Here is a 22,784-nt window from a genome sequence, read left to right as displayed (position 1 = left end):
GATTTCTAGTCTCCAAGAACTATGAGAAAATAAATTTCTGTTGTTTAAGCCAAACACACACAGACACACACAAAACTGGACACTTCTAAGAAGTACTACTAATCAGGGTTTTGGTAAATGTCCCTCAATCTTGGTTTTCTCCTGATTAGACTGAGGGTATGCATTTCTGGCTCAGTGTATCAAACTGGGGCACATAATATCATTATGTTTTATTACTGTGATTTTAAGGTGTTATCTGCTGGGTTTTTCCACTGTGAAGTTACCGTTTTTCCCTTTGTAATTTATAAATATCTTGGGACTATGTAAATATCACAGACTGGAGATTTAAGGAGACATGACAACTGAATGAAGAGTGGGATCCTGGATTAGATCCTAAAACAGAAAAAGGACAGTGGAAAACTGATGAAGTTCAGTAAGGTCTGCAACTTAGTCAATAGTACTGTGCCAATGTTAATTTTCTGGTTTTTATAAGGATACTTGATTATGTAAGATGTCAGCATTAAGGCAAGTGGGTAAAGGGAGTAAGTGAAGCTCTCTATATTTTTTCAACTTTTTTTAAGTCTAAAAGTACCTCAAAATTAAGTTTACAAAGCTGCATATTCTGATACCATACATCATCTAGGTGGGGCCTGAGAGTCTGCATTTCCCTAAAATACCCAGTGATGGTAATGCTGTTGGCCTGTGGATCATTTCACCAGCAAGTCCTTAACACATCTGACCCATTTCACTGTGCATAATGTTCAAAGGACAATCGATAAAAATGCATTAAGATTACACTTCAAACACAGTAATCATTGCTTAACTAGAGGTATTCATTAAACTCTGGCACTCTGAACTGCTCTTTTAGGACACTGATACAGTGAGAAGCAGACTGAAAAACCTGAAATCACAATCTTTGCTACAACAGGAGTCTATGGTTGGCCTTCCCCAGGTGAGCCTAGCACCCCTCCAAAGACACAGAGCCAGGAGAACCTCTATCAGGATCACAAACCACCCGCTCACACTGCAACATGGAAACTGCCATGGGGATCATGACCTGGCCTCAGGTCCCAATGATGGTGGGAATCATCAACAAGGCCACTGAGAGATAGGAGAGAAGAGCAGAGTGAGGAGAACGGACTCTGGAATTACTCACAGTGAGGGACTGGCCAGTACACATCATCTCCTCCACTCCCAACAAAATGATTTTTAACAGCGTACAATAAACCCATAAGAAAGGAAATAAGACGGCAGGCCAAGAGATTTTGCAAATTTCTGGGAGAATTAGAGAATGTAATGAGGGCAAAGGAAACAGCAACCTGGAGCACACAAGAGTGAATACAATCAAAGAAGGACTCTAAGCTGCGACAGGTAGGGGTCCAAACCCAGGGCCCTCAGCAGAGGATGAGGGCTACACCAGTACAGAAGAGCTGTGCAAGGGGTCCACTAGACCAAGTGGGGCAGCCCCCAATCAAAGGGGTCTTCCTTAAGCTGAAAGGTCCAGAGAAAATCTGCCATCGGGCATTCAAGGTCCAAGCACAGTAACAAGTTCCCAATCAAAAAAAGGGAAACCCACATATTTTCAAAACCAGCCCACAAATTCAGATCTGCCTGCTTCCTCTTGCCTTAAGACAATTACCAATAACTGAGTACTTGTCATATGAAGCCAGTCTTTTAACAAAGATGACAGTGACATTAGATGAAATGAGATCAAACAACAAAAAAAGAACTGAAAATCCTTAATAGTACCCTCAGTCAAAGAGATAATGTATTCAAAAAACAAGCTACTGTGAAAAGGAACAGAACAAACACACTCTTTTAAGTTAACATTTCAATTATGGATATTAAAAATTTTAAATAAAAGATAAAGTGAAGCCCTCTCCCAGAAATAAAAATGACATAGGAGGAAGATAAGACAAAGAGATTCAGGGGGTCAAGATGTCCATCATCTAACAGGAACTTGGAAAAGAGTAAAAGCAGAGTGGAAGAAATTCTCAAATAAATTATTTAAAAGACTTTCCCAGAGCTAAGAATAGGCCCCCCAAAAGAAAGTGTTTGGAAAGGGGCTCCACATCCTTTAAAACTCTGGAATGTCCTAAAACCAAAGAGGACCCTAAAAATTCACCCAAAAGGAATAAAGCTACTTGGCAGAAGGTTCTCATTGAAATGAAGAAAGCCAAAGTGGAATCTGAGCAAACCCAGATGTGTAATAAAGGAAAATATCAAGATGATACCTATTCTGGCATAGAGTAATCAATCCAGATTTTAAAAAGAGGACAGAGGGCTGGGAAGGCAGGAGAGGTTTGACACTATCACTGACAATTTAAGCAATCAACGAGAACAAAAATGTAAAGAAAAAGAAAGGCCATTACAAACAACGGAATAAACAAATGACTGTATAAAAAGGGAAACGCATTACTTGGCTGTGAAGCAAACGATGTTTGCAGTTATAAAAACAATGAGTTAACTGAACATAGTGAACTCGGGATAGAAGAGGTGAGATATGATAAGCTAAATCATGCTATCATAACAGAAAGCCAAAAATGTGTAAAATAAATTATTTAGAACTATGGAGAACTTCTTTAACAAAACACTGTCTTTGAGGACGGGAGCTGAAAGGTGAGACAGGAGACTGCGGCTTCTCATCGTTTTTCATTGATATTTCATTGCATACATTACTTTAAAAATATATGCATATACAATTCTTTAAGAACATTCAAACCCTGGCTGTGTCTTAGACAAGTCATTTAACCTCTGTGGGCCTTAGTCACCTGATTCATAAAACAGGACAGTCTCTACTTCTCTGGGTCATTATGATAAGAAACACTGGAAATGACTAGCAATCCCAGCCACAGCACATGACTGAGATGGCAGCTTTTTTGTTGTTTTTTTTTTTTAATTAAAGCCAATGATGACAGACTACAACATGACAAGAACATATTCTTGATTATAAGACATAGGGGAAACAGACCTAAATACATAAAATTTTACAGAAGTTTTGGTGTTTTCTTTTACCACTGGACATCTGTACCAGGTAAAAGCTGAATGTTAAATGGTCCCATCATCTACTTTGATGTCACGTTTCTCTCACTTACTGAGGACCACTCAACTCTCCCAAGTTATTTTTGCTTCCCAAACTTCCAGTTACAACTCTACCCTTAGAGAGAACTGTCCTTTCATCTACTAGTTTTAGTTCTAGTTTTACCAACGCAGTCAAGCCCTGGGGCACATTCGATGGGATACATTCGGGAAGAACAGGTAACTCCAAATAAAGACCAATCACCTGTTCCACTTCCAGACGCTAACCTGGGCCCTCCCTGATCAGGGCAAGCAAGCTCTCTGACCTTGGAAGTCACAGTTGTTAACAGTTCTTCAGGGAATATTTATTTCTCCAATACTAAGACAATCCCTACCATCTCATCAGGGAAAAATCGGTCCTCTCTTAAGGCAATGTCTCCAATTCACTCACAGTAAAGATGGGGTGTACATCGACTTTTTGCAGCCATGGGGGGTAGGGAAGCTTCAAAGCAAAAAACTAAGGCACATTCCAGGATTAAACCACAGAAATAGCTAAAAAGTATAGGGGAGAAAAACCTGAAATCCTTATTCAAGGTCGGGAGGTGCTGGATCGGATCCTCTCCAAGATCGAAAGCTGTTTATTCCTAAGCCAGCACCTTACGTCCCTACCTCTCTTTGTGAAACCACAAGCAAGTTAAGAGACTGCTGTTTGTGTTCCTGACTCTCGGGGCTCTATTTCCCATTAGTAACCCAGGATGCCAACCGAGTCGGAAGTCAGATTGACAGGAACTACCACACCGCAGGATCTCTGGGTGCGTTTTCAGTTTTTCCCATGTCCCAAAAAAGTGAGAGACCCAGACTGACCCTCCTGCAGCCGCGAGCCGTCTGTCTGCAGGGCGGCCCTCGGGACATCTAGGAGCACCTCTCACAGTGCTGCTCCCCAACTTTAAAGGCAGCTGCCGGGGCCCGGGCCAGTCACCCGGACCGCACAGCACGGCCATATGTGGCAGGGAGTGAGGGGGCACAAGTGCATAAGAAAATTAATGAAATCAACAGTCGCCTCCAGGAAGAAAACGAGCCTGCACTTGGCCCTGTGACCCGGCCCCCCAGTATCGGGACTGCTGGGAGGACAGTGGCGTGCGCCCACGGGATGAGGCGCGGGGGAAAGGGGGGGGCAGCAGAAACCGGGAGGCTGACAGGGCTGAGGGGGGCGGCGGGTCCAGGAGACGCTTAGGAGGCCAAGGGGGCGTCCCGAGGAGTTGACAGGGCTGAGGGTAGCGGCGGGGGAAGGAGGGGTGCCGGCAGGGCCCAGGCGGTCGGCGGGGCCTAGGGGCGCTAAGGGGGCGACCGGACGGGGGGAGCGGGCCGTTGGCGGACCCCGGCAGAGCGTCCGGGACGGGGGCGGCGGGCGCGGGCGCAGCGGCCAGAGGAGGGCGCAGGGAGGAGGGAGGAGGGGAGATCTCGCTCTCGCTCTCGCCCCGCGGGAAGGGGGAGGTGGAGACGCGACCGGCTGCGGGAGCTGCAATTACCGTGTGGGCTGCGGAATTCTCGTGGTGTTTGTCGGGGAGATGCGATAATGGCGTCCGTCCTCGCGAGAGAAGCCGCCGCTCTGCGCAGGCGCTGCGAGTCGCTCCCCGCTGCCCTCCGCCCTGCACCGTCTGCGCAGGCTCCCCGGGCGGGGCGCTCCGAGAGCGGGGGCGGGGCTAGAGGCGGGGCCTGCTGCCCAAGGCCTTCCGCGCGCGCTTTCGCCCGCGTCCGCGACCGCCGAGCATGCGCACCCATTCTGCTCCCGCGCTACAGTTTGGGCCCCGTAGAGTTCTTACTTGCCCATGGTGCGCTAGGACGCCTCGCTAGCCCATGAGAAGTCGCGTTTGTGGGCTATAGAAGTAATTTGTATTTTCTTTGAGACTGAATGAATAGGAATTAGCTCCCCCCAACGACTACATATCCCGGAGGGCCCTGCGCGAACTGCGAACAGTGCATTCTAGGATTCGTAGTCCCGGCGTCTGCGCTATACCTGCCGGTACTTGTAGTCTGGCCTTACTCCGGTCGCCCGGCCCGCGCAGCGGGCTGCTGGGACTTGTAGTTCAGATGCTTGAGCCTGCTGCGTTTGGTCAGTGCTGCCGCTTCCGCTCTTCCCAGGTTCCCCCAAAGAGTGAGCGGTGCTTCTGGGTTCCCTATTTCATTCACATGGACTTGAGTGCACGCGCTTGGAAAAAATATGTTAATTGTACGTGATATGTATTTTATATGCAATTAATGTTATATATCGTTTGTGTTTACGTAATATAAACTATATTACATATGAATATAAATGTAGCATGCATGTGAATATATTTATATAGCATAAGTGCATGTTTATGGATATTCATAGGAAAAAATTCCCTAACTGTAGACAATTCTCAGCAATGTCATTCCTGCTTACTGTCATCACCATTGCTTTTCATGTATGCTGGGATTACCATTACTTTTCGTTTTTATTCATTTACTTGTTTCTGTTTTCCGAGTTGTTTACATTGAGCAAGAATTCTTTTGATCATCCAAACACAAGACCATGAAGCTATTTCATTTGCAAAAGAAAATGCTTTATTATGAGTTTCTTGCTCATCTCCCTTTTGCCAACAATGAAAAACTTGATTCAGGACAGCAACCAGCTGTGCAACCTTGAGCGACCTTGTTGAGTTAGAGTCGCTTCCAGAATGAACACTACAGTTCTGCTGAGGCTGGTCACTGGATTCCCTTAGAGGAAAAGTGCTTTAAAGAAATTCAGAGAACCACAGAAAGAAGGTCAGCACTGGAAAAGATACTGATATGGAAATGAGATATGACCTTTATAGAGATGAGAAGTCCAAAGAGATTGGAAAAATTCCTCAGCGGCAAGGTCGCATGGCTGAATAAGAGACAAAAGCAGAGTTTGGAATCTAAAACACCTTAATCTAGAGTCCAGAGTCTACTCGGAGTGGGGAAAAAGGTTACAAAAGCTAACCACAAAAATCCTGAGAGAAGCATGAGGGTAAGTGAGGGTAAAAATGTTCTAGAAAGCTAGCTATGCCTTCCATCTCCACCTCTGCCTCAATCACAGCCAAATCTAAACACTTAACTATGTAGGAAATCTTAACATTCTGCATCTAACTAGAAAGCACACATGTAGTGTGATATTTTTCATATTATTCCAGATTATCACAAAGTCCTTGCTCGCAGCTTCCTTGCGGGTGTGGTTTTGCCAGCTCCTTCCTGCCCAGGCCTTGCACACTGCTTGGCTCCAAGCCACTACTAAGTCATGATCAGAAATTAAAGCAATCAAATATAATTGTGCCTATGCTGAAGTCATTGACTTCTCTTTTTTGTTTTCCATGTTTTAGATTTATTTTTCATTTTGCTGCCCAGAAAGCTCAAATAGAGGAAAATGTTATTTAATATTCACATCTAGCTGATTAATCATGGTTAAAAAAACAAAATTAAATAGCTTGAAATAGGCAAAGACAGCTTTCTACCAATGAAGGATCACTTCTCGACCACAGAGGATCCTTCTCCTTGCCAGTCAGTTCATACAAGAATCCAATGGAAGTTTCTGGAGTTAATTAGGCTGAAGTCACATTGGTGGAGGTTTTATAGAAAGAGAGGGAAGTGGACCCTGGCCTGGATTACACCAAAAATGGGGGACCACTTAGATGTATGTGCACTAGGCATTTGCAAAGATTTCAAAGGCTGCCTCTTCAAAACCACGCCATGCTCACTTTAAGCAAAACCTGGAATCCTTCAGAACAGTCCTGTTCCTGAAGATGTCACTAGGATGAAGAAAAGTGGATTTTTCACGAAGCCCTTAGTTGCCCAGGAAATGTCTAAAAAATCAAGCACAGCTATCCATAAGAGCGGGGCCATATAATCAGGTCTGACCCGGGCTTTGAACCCAGGCTATCCTGTGCCAAGTTGTTGAGGCTTCAAATTCTCAGCTCATGGGCATTTGGGCAGGATTCAATGAAGAAGCTTGTAAAGGGTTAAGCATAGGGTATGATTCAGAAAATAATCATATTACCATGTGTTGAGTCACCATGTTTTGAGCCAGGCACATCTTATTTTAATCCCTATTTTTTTGTGAAGAGCATGAAGTTCAGAGAGATTAAGCAACAGTCCCAAGGTCACAATACAACATCGTGCTAGAACTTTGAAGGATGTGGCAGAAAAGATGGTTAGAATGTGGGCTGGTCAGGTCTTCAGGTCCTTATTGGCCAAGGGATGGGTTTTATCTTGACCTTTAAAATAATGGGAGGCTTTTACAAGGTTTGGAGCAAGGGTGGATATGATCAAATTTGTGCTTTCAAAAGTGTTGGCAAATAAATTGGGAGTGGGGACGAGGGGTCCTGAGTGGATCTGAGGAGAGCACTTGAGGAAGCTGTGGCAGGCCTCTGGGCAAGAGATGATGGAGGCCTGAACTGGGGTGATCCTAGGTAGAGACTGAGATGCAGAGAAGTGGGCAGAATCAGGAGGTGAAATCAATAGGACACGACCATGAATTCAATATTGAGAGCAGTAAGGGAAAGGGGGCAGCTGGGATGCCTCATTGGCCTATAGACATGTAGAACTGGATGGATGGAAGTATCGTTCTCTGAGATGGGGAACTCTGGTCACCACTGGCCACTGGTTGCCATGGCCATAGGGACTGCCAGGAATGATCTCAGCTGGGAAGAAATCAGGTTTTGAGGTGAACTGGAGTCCTGGAGATAGGGCCCATCAGATAATTCAGGGGAAATAGGAAGAAGCAGCACCCAGCACCCGCTGTAGCCCCATCTCCCCCTGGAATGGATACCACCTAGACCTGGGAGAGGCCACGGCCACATATTCTGGGCCATCAACAGATTTAAGGACCAGGAAATGGTGTCAACATGACAGATTAGGAGGTCCCCATCATATCCTCCCTCAGCAACAATAATTTGGCATCCATCCGTAAGCAGAAGTGCCTTTGTTGGAACTTTGGAATTCAGGTAGGAGACTGTGAAACCCTGGTGGATCCCCAAACCACAGAGGGCTATTTTGAGTCATCTGCCCCCTAGTGGCTGACTAATGGAAAGACAAATACTGTATATTCTCTTGTGGAATCTAAAAAAGTCAAATTTATAGAACAATGGTTGCCAGGGGCCGCAGGGTGGGGGAATGGGAAATATTGGTCAAAGGGTACAAACTTTGCATTATAAGAGAAATCAGTTCTGTAGATCTGATGTACAGCATAGTGACTCTAGTTAAAGATTAATTAAGACTTCCATCACCTCACATAGTTCTCATTTTTTCTGTTTGTAGTGAGGATACTTAAGATCTTAGTAAATTTCAAGATAGCGACTCTAGTTAATAATACTGTATACTAAGATTTTAAGTATTCTCACCACTAAAAAAAAAAATAACTATGTGAGGTGATGGAAGTGTTAATTAATCTGATTGTGGTAATTCAGAATGTGTCTGTGTGTATATATGTATGTGTATATATGTGCATATATATAATATTTTGTCAATTATACCTCTATAAAACTAGGTTATAATTTTTTTTTAATTTTTAGAGAGATAAGGACCCTACCACTATTGCATGGATATGATGTCCTGTGAACCTGGGAGAGCTACCTAAACTTCCGGTGCCTTAGTTTCTTCATTGTAAAATGGGGTGCTAAGACCTCATGAGGTGGCATGCCTTTGAGTACAGACTCACAGGGGTTCCACTCCCAGCTCCTATTGCCTCTCGTGGCTGTGGACCAGTAACATAACATCCCTGGCCTCAGTATCCTAATCTGTAAAATGGGACAAAAAATATATATACTTCATAGAGTTATTTCTAAGTTTTGAAATTGACCATGGAAAGTGCTTTTGGCACAAAGGGGACACTTTTCCTGATACTTTTTGTAAAAAATTGTGTCGATACAAACGACTTAGACAATAATGTTACTACCAATGAAATGAAATGATACTACTACTCCCAGCCCCTGGCAACCACTGATCTACTTTCTATCTCTACATATTTGCCTGTTCTCGACATTTCATATAAATGACATCACATACTATGTGGCTTTTGTGTCTGACTTCTTTCCCTCAGCATAATATTTTCAAGATTCATCCATATTGTAGCATGTGTCAACACTCTGCTTAATTTTCTTAATTAATAAACTTTCTTTTATAGAGCAGTTTCCAGTTCATAGCAAAGTTGAGCAGAAAGGTACAGAGATTTCCCACATACCCCTAGCCTTTCCACACACAGAGCTTCCCCCATGTTCAAATTCCTCCCCAGGGTGGGGTGTTTGTTACAAGTAATGAACCTACCCGGACACATCCTCGTCACCCAGGGGCCACAGTTTACACTAGGGGTCGCTCCGGGCGGTGTTTGTTCTTTGTAACTCTTGCTAATATTTTCTGCTAGCCTGTCGCTTGTCTTCTCACTCTCTTGACAGTGTTTTTCACCGAGCAGAAGTTTTTAATTTTCTTGAAGTCTGGCTTACCTATTATTTTTTGCCACAGATGATGCCTTTCATGTTGTATCTGAAAAGCCATCGCTGAACCTAAGGGTCGTGTAGTTTGTCTCCTACATTCTCTTCCAGGAGTTTTATAGTTTTGCATTTTACAGTTAGGTGTGATCCATTTTGAGATAATTTTTGTAAAGGGTATAAAGTCCATGTGTCTAGATTCATATTTTTTATGTAAGTGTCCAGTTGTTCCAGAACCATTCGTTGAAAAGACTATTCTTTCTCCATTGTTTTACCTTTGCCTCTTTATCAAAGATCAGTTGACTGTATTTATCTGGGTCTATTTCTGGGCTCTCTGTTCTGTCTTGTTGATCTATTTGTCTCCTCCCCTCCCCCCTGTACCACACTGTTTTCATTACCATAGCTTCATTCCTTTTTATGACTGAAAATTGCATTTTGCGATATACTACTTTTATTTATCTGTTCCTCCATTAATGGACATTTGGGTTATGTCTACTTTTTGGTTATTATGAATAAAGCTGCCATGAACATTTGTGTACAAGTGTTTGTGTGGATGTAAGTTTTCATATCTCTTGGGTATTTTGCCTAGGAACGGAATTGCCAGGTCGCATGGTAACTTTAGGTTTAACATATTAAGGAACTTGCTTGACTTCCTAAATGACGCTGTTCATTGTTTTGGGTGAGCGAATGCTGACTTCCTGATTCAGAGCCATCTCAGCTCATGCCGGCTGGAGCAGAGGCGAGCTGTTTCCACTAAGCCCTGCCCACGTTACAGACGTGCCAGCTCAATAAATGATTGTTTTCAGCCACTTAAGTTTTGAGGTGGTTTGTTAGGCAGCAGTAGATAATTGGGGCATAGGCTTCCGTGTATACTTTCTATCCCAATCAAAAAATTTCCTTGTACCCGGTAAGAATTTGGAATAGGCGATCAGCCAGTTCCATGCACTACGGCATGCACTGATTGTGCACCTTACGTGTACGTATGGCCGTGAGTAACAAACGGCAGTGTGGTAGCATCCAAAGAGAGAATGAGCTCCAGGCCACGCACTTGAGCCCTGCCTGTTCCACTTTCTGGCTCGGGAGAACTTAGACCACGCATGTCACGCTCTCAGCTTCGGGTCCTTCATCCGTGAGATGGAAACTAAAATAGACCCTTTGGGTACTAGGTTAGGACCCTTTGGAATACAGAGGGAAAAAAATTTGACTGGCTTAATAAAAGGAACTTATTGATTTATATAAATAAAACATTTGGAAGTGGACTTTAGGAATTGCTTGTCTAAGCAATATCATATTCTCTGTGTGTGTCATTTTCTCTCCTCTTCGTAAACCAATGTGACAACTGGACTGACCCTTGTGGCTTTTGTTATGAGAGCAAGACCCCCCCCCCCTTCAGCAATAACCATTGGGAAACTTTGAAGGAAAAAAAGTTTGTTATTTACAGGCCCTGGAGAGTATAAAGCATGGGAAGAGGAAGAAAGACAAGTAGCCTAAATGGTCAATTATGGTATTTCCATCATAAAGAGACACATGATGGTACAGGCTTATACATCATGGAAATTTCCAGAAGGACACATGATGGTACAGGCTTATACGTCATGGAAATTTCCAGAAGGGTCACAAGAATTGCTGTCAGCAGTTTACTCTGGAAGAGAGACTTTTACTTTTCACCTTCAGACTGCTCATACAGTGTATGGCTTCTATATTTTCTTAGTGGCAGAGGTTTTAGTTTCTACTGTAACAGAGACTTAAATGATGTGTGAATCAGCTGTGAGGGATGTGCAGGACAGGACAAGTTGAGTTGATAGTATTTTCTCTGTAATGCAGAGCCCTGCTGCGTGCCTACAAGGAAGACAGGGTGACCCCAGACCCACAGGGATGGCCCGCAATGCAGTCTACCTAAAGTACGCAGGACGAAGATGGCAGGGCAGCCAGGGATGGCCGAGGACATGCCCCTAGGAGCAAAGGGGACCTGTGAGTGTCAGCTGCCCAGCTCACCAATGCCAGGGGAAGCCTGCGTTCGTTCGTTCAAGGCCTGCAGCATGGTGCTTGCCATGTAGTAATAGTAGTGGTATCATTCTAAACTCTTTACTCCTGTCAATTCATTAAACACTCACAACAACGCAAGAGAGTGTTATTATTTCCCCACTTTACAGATGAGGAAACAGAAGGCAGAAGCGAAGGAAGGAAAGGAAAGGAAGGGAGGGAAAGGAAGGGAAAGGGAGGGGAGGGGAGGGAAGGGAGGGAGGGAGGGAGGGAGGGAGGAAGGAAGCTACCAAGGGTAGTTACATTTCTGAAATGATTCCATGGAAAGAAAAGCATATATATTCTAGAGCTGTTTTTTTGTTGATTGCAACGAAGGCAATCAAACTCATGGGCCAGTCAGAGAACTGGGTGAAAGTCACAGACCAAATCGTACACATGATCAATGGCATTCTTGGGTTCCCAGGAGCCCGCAAGCAAACTCAAGGTTCAGAAGCCCTTTTCTATGGGGTTTTCCAGATCTAAGATTCTAAGATTCTACAATAAATTGTGATATCCCTGCCCTCTCAAAGATTATAAATTTAATCTCACCAAAATGATTACAAACTTCTGCAACTCTGTGGACTCTATTTCATAAGCAAAAAGTATCTGCAGAATAAACTGCTCTATGGTCCAAAGTAGGCTCGTTTGTCATCTGGCATCTGCAAATATTATAAATTGTATAATAATGGGGACCATCTCATTTACCGTCCAAATGCGGGGACTTTCATGCATGAAAGGGGCTCTATTAATATTTATATGAAGACATTCCGCAATCTGAGAATGTCCTGGGCCAACCCAGGCCACGTACTTAGGGCAGAACGAATTTGTATCAAATCATATGTGTCTTCTGGAAAGTGGAGGTAGCTGCTTTTCCAGGAGCCCTGGGCAAGGAGGTCACCTGCTCACCTCCCCCACCCGCCCTGCAGCTTTGACCGATTCCCATCCCTGCCCTTTTGAACCTGTTGCTCCCTATACAGACACACAGCATGGTTTTGGTGCCTGGTCTAGAGTAGTCTGAGTCCAGAGAGCCACAAGGCTCCAAACTAGAGGTCAATACCAAAGAGCAGGGACTTCGCCCTTGTCTGTGTGCCCTCGCCTGCTCCCCAGGATGGGACTCACAACAGGCCTGCCCCCAGCTGTTTACCAGAGCAAAGCACAGTGACCCCAGGGACCTGGCCATTGTGAAGGCTACTCATCCCAGTGCACCCACCCCCTAAGCCAAACAGAGTATCATCCTAAAAGCTGGGGTGGGCAGAGGTTGAAATTTAACCATCCTGCTCATGGTTTGGGTGAGTTTTTACAATAAAGAGTGGCTCCAATCCACTCCACTGTTGCCCCGATCAAAGCGAGGACACATAGTAGGACAAATCACCCTTTTTGTTGGGCTCCACGAGGAACAGATCCAAGATGCTAAGGACCTCGATGTTGGGCAAGTCCTCGGGTTTCTCCACTTTGGCCAGGCAGGTGTGGGGGACCCTACGAAGTCATCGGCTAACACCGGAGCGACGGTGCACTCAGCTTCCCTGTGCACAGAGAAGCAGGAACAACGCCTGTAAGTAGAATTTCTCAGATTTCTTAGAATCCTTGAATTTCTGCAAACGCAATTTGCCGTTTGTCTAATTTCATGGTGTCTTTCAAAATGGAATGTAGTCTGGAGCCAGAATGCTTGGGTTCACATGTCTATTTACCCTGCCTCTTTTCCCATGGGTGACGTTGGGCAAGCCCTTTAACCTCAGATTCACAGGGTGACCGGGGAGGCAAGAGGCTTGGAACAAGACAGGTAGCAAGCGCCCCCCCCACCACCACCACCAAGACAAACGAGATAGAATGAGCCAGTCATAGAGATCCAACCCCCACCTCCCCAGCAGAAAACATTCTCAGCAAACATGTAATAAATAGATCGCCCAACCAGTACTGTCCAGAGACCGCCTCGCCTCAGCCTCATCCTGGCCTTGGCATAGTGAATACCCTGTGAACTTGGAAGTTGGCTTCTGATGTAAATATTTCACACTTTCCCGGATTGGGCTTCAGAGCTCGGAAGCGTGGGCTTCAGAGGCAGTCGCCCTGGGTGTGGGCACAAGTGACGCTTGTCTGTGGTGAGAGCTGGGCGAGTTTCTTCACTTCCCTGAACCTATAAAACAAAGTGTCGCACAGGGCAGTGTAAAGATGAAACGACAGGAGTGGAAAGCCTGGAACACACCAGGCTCACAGTGAGCTTTACTAGCTCTTTCCAATTAATCTGTTGGTCCACACCTGAGGACGATGCCCAACTCTGTCTCGAAACCACAGGGCAATTTACAGAGGCACTTTGGCTCCACTTGGGTTCCTGTTAGGCTGGAATTCAGGCCCGTGAAGGTGCGGGTGGGCAGCTGGGGTGTGCTGGCCCACATTTTCCGGGGTGAGCTCAGGCTCGTGCTTCAAGAGGACTGCTGTATTCAGGAACTGCTACAGGGTCTCAGACTGCAGGAAACCCAAGGAGTCCTCCAGGACGTGGCAGGAAGAGTGAAACCAAAGTCATCAGGATCCCCATTAAACCTCGTACCCTGAAGGGATGGAATGAATGCAAATTTAATCCCAACCCCTAAGCCTGGGCCTTTCAGTTACCTCACGCTCAGAGTAGGGTTCCCAAGCCAGTGGCAGCAGCACCTGGAAGCTTGCTAAAATACAGGACCTCGGGTCCCACCCCGAACCGCACAGCAGCATCTACGCTCACACAGAAAGTCCCTCCAACACCGGTCCCCAGAGAGGCAACTGCCAGGAGTGGTTTGCAGCGCCGCCTTCTGACACTTTCCCCCATGCACACAGACACACGTGTCCACACACACACAAGGCCTTTCAAAAAGTGAAAAGTACCGCACTCTCTGTGTCGATCTGGACCTCGGTTTTCTTTACTTAACTGTGGATGTCTCCACAATTGTCTCTCAGTACTCAGTGTCCCTCTAAGTACTTAGTACGACCATGAAGAGCATCGGATCACCTAGGTGGAATCTTGGCCCCACCTCTTGGTGGATGTGTGCCCCTTGGCAAGTTTCTTAACCTCTCAGAGCCTCAGTTTCCTCACCTGCAAAAGGTGGGTGGGTAATCAGAGTACTTATCACATGGCGCCATTGGAAGCACAAAATGAGACCAGCACCTGGCACCCAGCGAGCGCTCCCTGCACCTGGCTATCACCATGAACCAGCACATGCATGTTCCTGTATTTGACCATCCTTCTGTTTAAGGGACCTCGGGTGGCATCCAATTTTAAACTATTACAAACCATACTCTCCCACATCTTTAAACACCTGCGCAGGACAGAGTAACCTTGTAACTTTGTATCGAGCGCCTAAATCGGTTTATGCTGCAGTCTTCAAGCTGCTGACGGGGGACCCCTCGGATGCTGTTACTTCAGAGTTCCACAGTAAACAGGATTATTCTGCCAAAGAGGGAAGGCTTGAACTTCCCCCAAAATTCATTCCTCTCCTTCATTGTTTTGTTTATTGGGATTCAGCAGAACATTTCATTTGGAGGAAAAAAGAGAAAGTGTGTCGCTAAAAATGATTGAGAATCACTGGTGATTTTGGTCCAGAGAGAAAAGTTAACTCTTAAGTGATAACTTTTTAGTTATAAATATTCAAAAATAATTTCAAGGGCCATTTCGTTTACGCGTCCTCTGGCCGTGTTTCAATGTGTGTGGAAGCTACCTTTTATCGATGGTGCACATCTCCTCCCGAGTCTGTGATCGGTGATGTCCACCTTGGAAGCTTAAAATCGACTAAGTTGGGAGCAGTCATACCATGGTAACTGGCAAACTCTACACGTCAAGGCTTCTTATGCCCCAGCAGAGCTGGTTGCTAAACTTTCACCAGCACACTGTTGCATGTTAAAATGTTCCCGAACATTTTAATAGGCATCTTACTCATGTGTCTGCAGGGCTTCTTGGGTTTAGCTCGCCCAGGCTGGGCTGGGCTCCAAGCTGGGGGTGGTATCTGGATCTGTTAAACGTGTCTCTCATGCTTGCCTTCACTGGGGCCAATGCCGGACCCACAGGAGGAGCGCTATGAATATTTGTTGAATGATGGAAAAAGAGGACACCACTTTACCTTTGTTACTTCCCATCAGAGAAGTGCTTTAGTTACGCTAAGACTTACTCGGCTGACATCAGCTTTGGCCTGGAGATGCATGGTCGATTTGAGCAGACACTGAAAACCTATTCACAGTTCAAGCGGCGTCACCTCTTCACAGGCTGATATGGGCAACGCCCTTTGACTTGGCGGCAGGGATGGCCTTGGTCACATGTGTTTTGTGGTTGGCAGCCCCTTCGTGCAGTTCCGCGAACATAACCTGAAAACATCCCTCTCTGCTGAGCCTCGCATCTGCGTCCTGGGGGGCCAGCTCAGTCCCGGCTCAGAGAAGGGCATTCTCTGCGGCACTCGGCTGCTCCTGGGCTCCATCTCCGTGAGGGGTCGGGCAGCCGGGTTGGATCCCCGTTTCCCCGCGGGGATCTGTGTGAAGGTGGTTTGTGAGGGCTGCGCTGTGTTTTTAAGTGTGCCTTCCCATCAGATACCATCATGGTTTGTGCAGCTCAGAGGGTTTTGGGGCGAGGACAGACAATGGAAGGCCTGGCGCTGCAGGTACAGCTCTGAATTCAAGAAGGAGGCTGGAACAAAGGACACGCAGACTAGTGTCCAGGCCGATTATTCAGCTCCGAGTCTGCCGTTATCCATTCAGCCGTCATGAAGAGGAGAGGCCTGCAGGAGTGCAGGACGTGCCCAGGCGACGCTCTTTCCCTGAGCACAGGGAGCCATTGTTCTGGGGGACAGGACGGGGGTCTCTATGGGATCAAAGCTCTCTGCTAATCTCAGCCGACCCTCTGTCATCATACACCATCACCCCCCGTTCTTACAGGTGAGGAGACGGGGGAGAGGCGGGGGAGGCGGCGGGCAACGGAACAACCTGCCCAGTAATGCAGGTGGTAAGTAGGGAGAGCTGGGTTATTAAGTCACAAATATGTTTTCCCCCCTACATAATGTTGAAAACTTTAAGACAAAATTAATTGTCCACGCTTAAACAGGGGCAAACTTCAAATAAAAACAGACATTTCGATCCTCTCTCGAAAAGTCTAAAGATCTGGCAACAGAGGCCGCCATGCTCTCCAGGCTGCCACAGAACCCACGTCTCTCTGCCGCCTCCCAGCGCCAGGGTGAGAGGCAGCTGCCTCATCTGCGTGTCCGGCCCGGCCTGGACAAGCCCCCAGTCTGTCTGTATCCCAGGATCTTGCAGGGTGACAGCCGAGGTCCCGTTTCGCCATCGCAGCCTCCACCTCTGCGATTCCGTGAGCACTGGGTCCTTCGCACAGGGCTTTTGCCCTCGATGGGCCCAGATGGCCCTGTCCCATATGTAGGAACCAGTGCCCCTTCACTCTGCTGCCCTCCGGGTTCTGACTCTGCCCCTCCCCAGCTCACTCTCAAATCTACATATGAATTATTGTTTTAGAATTTGTACGTATGGGATTTCCTTCAGCAGCGTGTCCACTTTTACAGGGAATGCAGACGCACGAATCCAATGGTGGAATTTCAGGCCTTGGGTGGCCACTGGCAGAAGGGTGGGTGGGGGTGGGGTTCCCTCAAGGGTCTACAAAGAACAGAGAAAGCCCTGCCAGGTCTGGGTGGCAGCCCGGAACAGGGGGAACCTCCAGAAAAAGGGGTAGGAGGGCCATTCTCCTTCATTCTCTTGCCTCTGGGAGCATTTCTACCTCCTCCTCGTGGAAGTTTTTGAAATGTCTGCCCTACCCAGGCTAGCTGGATGTGATGAGAAGAAGCTCTGTACTCTGCCTCCCTCCCCACCAGCTGCCCTCCTCACTCACCTGCTTACCTGGAGCTGGACTGGAACCGGTGGGCGTAGACTTCCTGGGACCACACTTTGACAATAGCCATAGATCAAAACCAAATCACATAGCACAGAAAAATCGGTGACTGGAAATGGTCCAGAACGGGCATGGAGCAGGAACCCTGCACAGGTGGGCAGATTAGCGGCTGACTGTCCGCTGGCCCCCAGGCTCCCTGCAGGGCTGGCTTTTCTGGGATCTCTGCCTTCTGCCTCTGGGGCTCAAGTGAGGCCCTTCTCTGCCCCCAGTACACCCCCTCTGGAAAGGCCCGGCCTCCGTGCCAGGGGGCAGCCGGCAGTCCCCCATCAACATCCGCTGGAGGGATAGCGTCTACGACCCCAGCCTGCAGTCCCTCCGGGTCTCCTACGATGCAGCGGCCTGCCTGCACGTCTGGAACACCGGGTACCTCTTCCAAGTGGAATTTGATGACGCCACTGAGGGGTCAGGTGAGCCTGGTTAGGGTTCGAGGCCTTTCTCTTCTCCTGTCACCTCCCAAGAGTGGGGTCATGGGCTTAGCAGAGAAGGGGATGAAAGCTTTGCATATTTACATAGTTTGGGGACAAAGGACAGCAGCGAGGAGGTGGAGACAGGGGCGTGATGCTCATCTCAAAGACTGTAATGCCAATCGCCCACATTCCCACCTGTTAACTGGGGACAAAACTATGAACGAAGTTAAGTTTCTTTCCTCATGGATTTACCTTCCAGAAAGTGGGGAGAAAGAAACGTTAAGCTAAAAAAAAATGCAAATATATTGCACATCAGAGGAGAAAAACAGCAGGGCAGAAGAGAGAAGCTTGGTGGTGGTGAGAGGCCTGAAAGGGGGTTGGGGAGGAGGAGGAAATTGCGCCAACGATGGGGCAGGGCATCCGGGGCCTGGTCACCTCGACGATTCTTACTCAGAATGAGACAGGCTGCCAGCAGACACTGACCTGGCTGACGTTTTAGATGGATGCCCAGCTGCTGTGAGGAAGAGGAGGAGAGGAGGTCAGGGGTGAAACAGGGACCAGTAGGAAGCTGTCTATGATGACCGCAGTAGAGGGCTCTGGGGTGGATGGACAGGGAGACTGGAGAGAGGCCCCAGAAGCCACTGACCCCTTACCGGGTCACAGTGCTCTATAGAAGGATTTCATGTGAACAAGTTCATTAAATCCTCCCCGGGATGCCCAGGAGTTTGGGATGGCGGCTCCATCAGGTTGGGGATGTGTTTTTCTACTCCTATGATGCTTGTCGGGACGGGCTTCTCAATTTTAGCCGGTGCTTTTTCAGCCCCTTTGGTATCATCATAAGCCTTGTTTACACTGAATGTCTGTTTTCTTTCTGGAACTTGGGAATGTTCGTACATGCTGGGCAGAGGGTGCCCACTTGACGAGCCCCCAGTGAAAATCTTGGGCACCAAATCTCTTATGGACGTCCCTGGTGGACAACACTTTACACGTACTGTCACAGCTCATTGCTGGGGGAGTCAGCGCGTCCCCATTGGTCCACCAGAGAGGGCACTGGAAGCCGGCGCTTGGTCTCCACACATCGCCATGTGCACCTTTTCCCTTGGCTGATTTCGCTTGTATCTTCTCTCTGTGATAATCTTAGGCTTCGTGCCAGCCCTCGGCCTACGTCTTTCCACATGCTCAGTTATCTTGTTCATTTACGTGTTGCCCTGGCAGGGAGGTAAACTCTGCAAGGGAACCCAAAACCCTGTGTGCCAGCTTCCTTAGAGCCCAGGCAGAGGGGCTGGACAGCGAGGGAGGCCCAGCCTCACCGCAGACAGACTGGGTGGCTGCAACAGGGGGCAGAGAGCCCTTTTTGGCTGTGCAGGCTTGCAACGTGCTTCACACACACCATGGCTCAGCCTTTCCAGGTCACTGGCCTCATCTCACAGGCTGAAAGGAGTTCATGTTTCCCGAGCAGCCACCTATGTGCCCGGAGCTGCTCACAGTTCTTGGTCAGTCTTCACGGTGACCCTCAGGGATACTTCCCAAGTAGGGCTCCCCGAATGCAAGGGATAGGAGCCCCAATTCTGGCCAAGATAAGCAAAGAGGAACTTCTTGGAAGGCTAAGCCCAGCTCAAAGAAGAGAAGGGGAAATTGGACACCCAGATCTTGGAAAGCACAGGAACCAGGCCAGCTCAGGGTTCTGGGGGACAGAGCTTATCCATTTGTTTACTTAGCATGCCAACTTTTTTCCTGCCCTTGCTGGTCCGTTCCAAGTTCAAATTCCCAAGGAACAACTGCAATGAGCTTTTCAGGTTTAATATGGTTTGTATTATTTTTAAATATTTTATGCAGCTACTTGAAAAGATTGAGTAAAGGATTATAGTTCCTTACTGCTTGGTTAATAGTTGCTTGAGTATACTAATAATTTTGAGAGAAACAGATATGGATGTAAACGAGTGGCTGCATAATTCATACACCTCTTCTATAATTTTCATGTGTAGTTATGGGTCTTACCAATATCAATATAACAGATTTATTTTCCTTTAAGTCATAACATATGAAAAACTTTGAAGGTAACTTTAGACTTTTGTATGAATATTATTAAGATACATTTGACGAAATAATTCAGATTCCCAGGGGAAAGGGACTGGCGGCCGAGTTGGGCACTCACCCCAGTCAGTGGGGCACCTGGCACTCTGATCTATATCTTCACGAAGACCACACTCTCAGGGAAGTGGTGGTCCTGGGGGAAATCGCAGTGTCATTTCTAGAAGGGAGAAGGTATGCGAGACAGACAAGCAAACACCCTCTTTAAAAAGCACCACCATCCAATAAATAACAGCACACATAAAAAGGCACCACTGTGAAGAGTACTGAGGTCATTCTATGTAAGAGAAACAAGAGGCTCAGAGGGGAAATGACTCACTCAAGGGCGAGTGGCAGGGGAGTAGAGGGGTAAGGTGTAAGCCCAAGTCCTGCTGATTCTAAAGCCCCCATCAGTCATTCACTGGCCTCCTTCTCCTCGTCAAGGGCTTCACTCAAAAAATTTGAATATGACTTGTAACAACCACATGAGACTCATATTAGTCCCTATTTGACAGCTAAGATAAATGAGGCTCAGAGATTCACAGCCAGAGGTCACAGAGCCCTCACGACAACAGTCTCTACTTTCCAAAGAAGGGAATTTTAGGAGCATGAACCCTCTGTGGAAGGAATCTGTATCCAACATCCACAGAGTTCGGGCACAAGGGTGGGCGTGCTAAGTTAACATAAGGGAGGAAAAGGCTAGCGTACAGGTTGAATGTGGTCAAGCTCATGTCAAGTCCCCAGGAGAGCCAACAGCCCACTCAGGGTTCAGGTGGGTTCCTGGCTCAAGCACAGCCAAGGCATGTCCAGTGTGCACACACAACGGGAGGGCTAGTGGCGAGATTATCTGGAAGCCCATCCGTCTGCCACCAGCAAGAAGATGCTCATGCCCGGACACTCCTGACAGGTGGAGCAGGGGCATCTCTGTGATGCTTCAAGGTCCCAATTGTTTAGATGATTTTTATTTGGGTGTCTTATAGCATATGTGCCTTAGAATCTGTGCCCCACGGGAGCTCAGGGTCAGAGTTTAGGCTGAGAAACTAGATTATTGCAGGTGACATTTATCCCATGAATTTTACTCAAAGCTTGAATCATAAGAGTGGGTGTGGCCAGTCTGAGCAACCCTTCCTCTGCCTTCAGTGATTGGTCCAGGGATGGGCATGTGACTCAACTAGAGCCAAAGAGTTTTCCTTGGAAATGTTGAAAGAGAACCTCTTTCTGCCTGCACTGTGCTGGGGTCAGCTGCAAGCCTGGGCCTCAGAGGAGAGTAAGGCCGAGAGGTGGAGCAAAATGGAGGCCCAAGGGTTTGTCAGGGCCTCTAAATGCATCTGTGCATGAAACCAAACCAGCCTCTGGACTAATTAATCTCTTTTTTGCTTCAGTCACTTTGATTTAAGTTTTGGTCACCTGTTTCCAAGAGTCTTAACACAAGTAGACAAATAAAGAGTGACTAAGAGAGAAGAAATAGAAGGGAGACAGCTGGAGAATCAACAGTTTCAGTCCTTTTAATCTTTGCTCAAATGTAATTCAGCCATAGGCTGGGTCTGTGCCACCCAGGGTGGAGGGAACGTTTGCAATGATCAGTTTAACTTGACCCTTAGAGATTGAAGGTCAGAGCGTGGTGCTTTAAGATTCTCAGACCCATCCTACTAGAAGCCGGGCCCATATAAGCCTGGCCCTTTTGAGTATATGGCTATCCAAGTGCTGGTAAATGTTTAGCAACTGGCCTCCTGGGGTGTGAGGTGGGAACAGGGCAAGAAGCCATGATTTGTAATGTTTGCCACTTTCCATGGTATAAACCCACCCGCACGGCCAATTTCAAGCTCACGATGCGAAGTTGCTGATCATGAGTTGGGAAGAGATATGGAAAATCAGTTCTGAGGAGGCGATTTGAGCCCGTCTCACACGTCACTATCTGATTCTCTCTTCCCTCCAGTCCTGCTGCCTCAGATCTCAAATTTGCTCGCCAAGCAAGGCATTCACTGTACTGGTTAAGACTTCCTTTGTGTTGCATGTGGTAGAAACTCAACTCAAACTGGCTTAAGCAAAGAAGAAGAAAACTTTTTGTCTCAGATCTGAAAAGTCCAGAACACAGCTGAGTCTACATCTTCCCCCTTTTGCCTCTGCCTTCCCCTGGTGGGTTTATTCCAGACGGGGATCCCCAAATGGGTCAAAGATGGCAGCCCACAGCCCCTCCTCACCCTCCCAATAGAGTGGCACAAAGGGATAGTGCCCATGTCCCAGCAACGGCAGCATCAGCTCCACGGCTGGTTCCCATCGCCGAGCTTCGGTCACTCACCTTGGGTGAGCCAGTCACAGCGACTTTGAGGGTAAGCCGCCCTGGAGCAAGGTGAGGCCGAGAGGGGAGAACCATAGGGTGCTGTTCCCAGAAGTGAGGCCAGGCCAGAGAGGCCCACTCCGTGCTGTCTCCACTGAGTCCGATGTCCTTGCTATTGACCCTGAGCTGACCTCAGCCCTCCCTGACTCTCATGGCTCTCAAAGTCCAAGGCTTTTGTGCCCGTTATTGCAGCCAGGCCTCGTCACTGACCCAGTCCTGACCCCACTGTTTGGCTTCTTCATCACTTTCTCAGTCTGGTTCAAAGGGACCCACCCCGCCCTGCCACAGACCGAAAGAATTATCTGAGTGTCTCTCCTCGGCCACATAAATTAGTTGGATAATTCCCCCTGTGGCTCGTATCCACACAAGCCAATCTGGTTTTACTTTACTTGTCATTTTCCCCCAAGCCCAGTTTATTCTTTTTCTCCTACTCAATTTCCCATGCTCCTACAGCCCCCCCACTCCGCCCCGCCGCCACCCCATCTCTACAGCTCATTTTCCAGCCTCTAGACGCCCCCCTTTTCAGATTTTTCTATCTTTTTCGTTCACTTCTATTGGAAATTAGGAGCTGCCAGGAGCAACAG

General features: G+C 47.3%; 2 protein-coding genes across 19 annotated transcripts in view; one reads left to right on the top strand and one right to left on the bottom strand.

Annotated features, from left to right (window-relative positions):
• Window positions 1-4,655, bottom strand: part of LOC107502334 (BTG3 associated nuclear protein) — a 115,485-nt gene extending 110,830 nt beyond the window's left edge. For all 12 annotated transcript variants that reach the window (XR_001594963.2, XR_001594962.2, XM_016129427.2 and 9 more), the window contains exon 1: window positions 4,527-4,655. The gene's annotated coding sequence lies outside the window, so the exon portion shown is untranslated. The remainder of the gene's footprint in view (window positions 1-4,526) is intronic.
• Window positions 4,656-12,721: 8,066 nt separating this feature from the next.
• CA5A (carbonic anhydrase 5A) overlaps window positions 12,722-22,784 on the top strand; it is a 31,749-nt gene continuing 21,686 nt past the window's right edge. For 3 of the 7 annotated variants that reach the window (XM_036231541.1, XM_036231536.1, XM_016129502.2), the window contains exons 1-2: window positions 12,722-13,032; window positions 17,595-17,792. In XM_036231541.1, the coding sequence (XP_036087434.1) occupies window positions 12,888-13,032; window positions 17,595-17,792 (343 nt within the window). In that variant the 5' untranslated portion in view covers window positions 12,722-12,887. The other 4 variants (XM_036231537.1, XM_036231539.1, XM_036231538.1 and 1 more) reach the window with 4 other exon arrangements.

This window comes from Rousettus aegyptiacus, unplaced genomic scaffold (genome assembly GCF_014176215.1).
Source record: "Rousettus aegyptiacus isolate mRouAeg1 unplaced genomic scaffold, mRouAeg1.p scaffold_m13_p_14, whole genome shotgun sequence".
NCBI lineage: Eukaryota > Metazoa > Chordata > Mammalia > Chiroptera > Pteropodidae > Rousettus > Rousettus aegyptiacus.
Note: the sequence above shows the minus strand (reverse complement) of the source record. Positions and strands in the feature narration are given on the sequence as shown.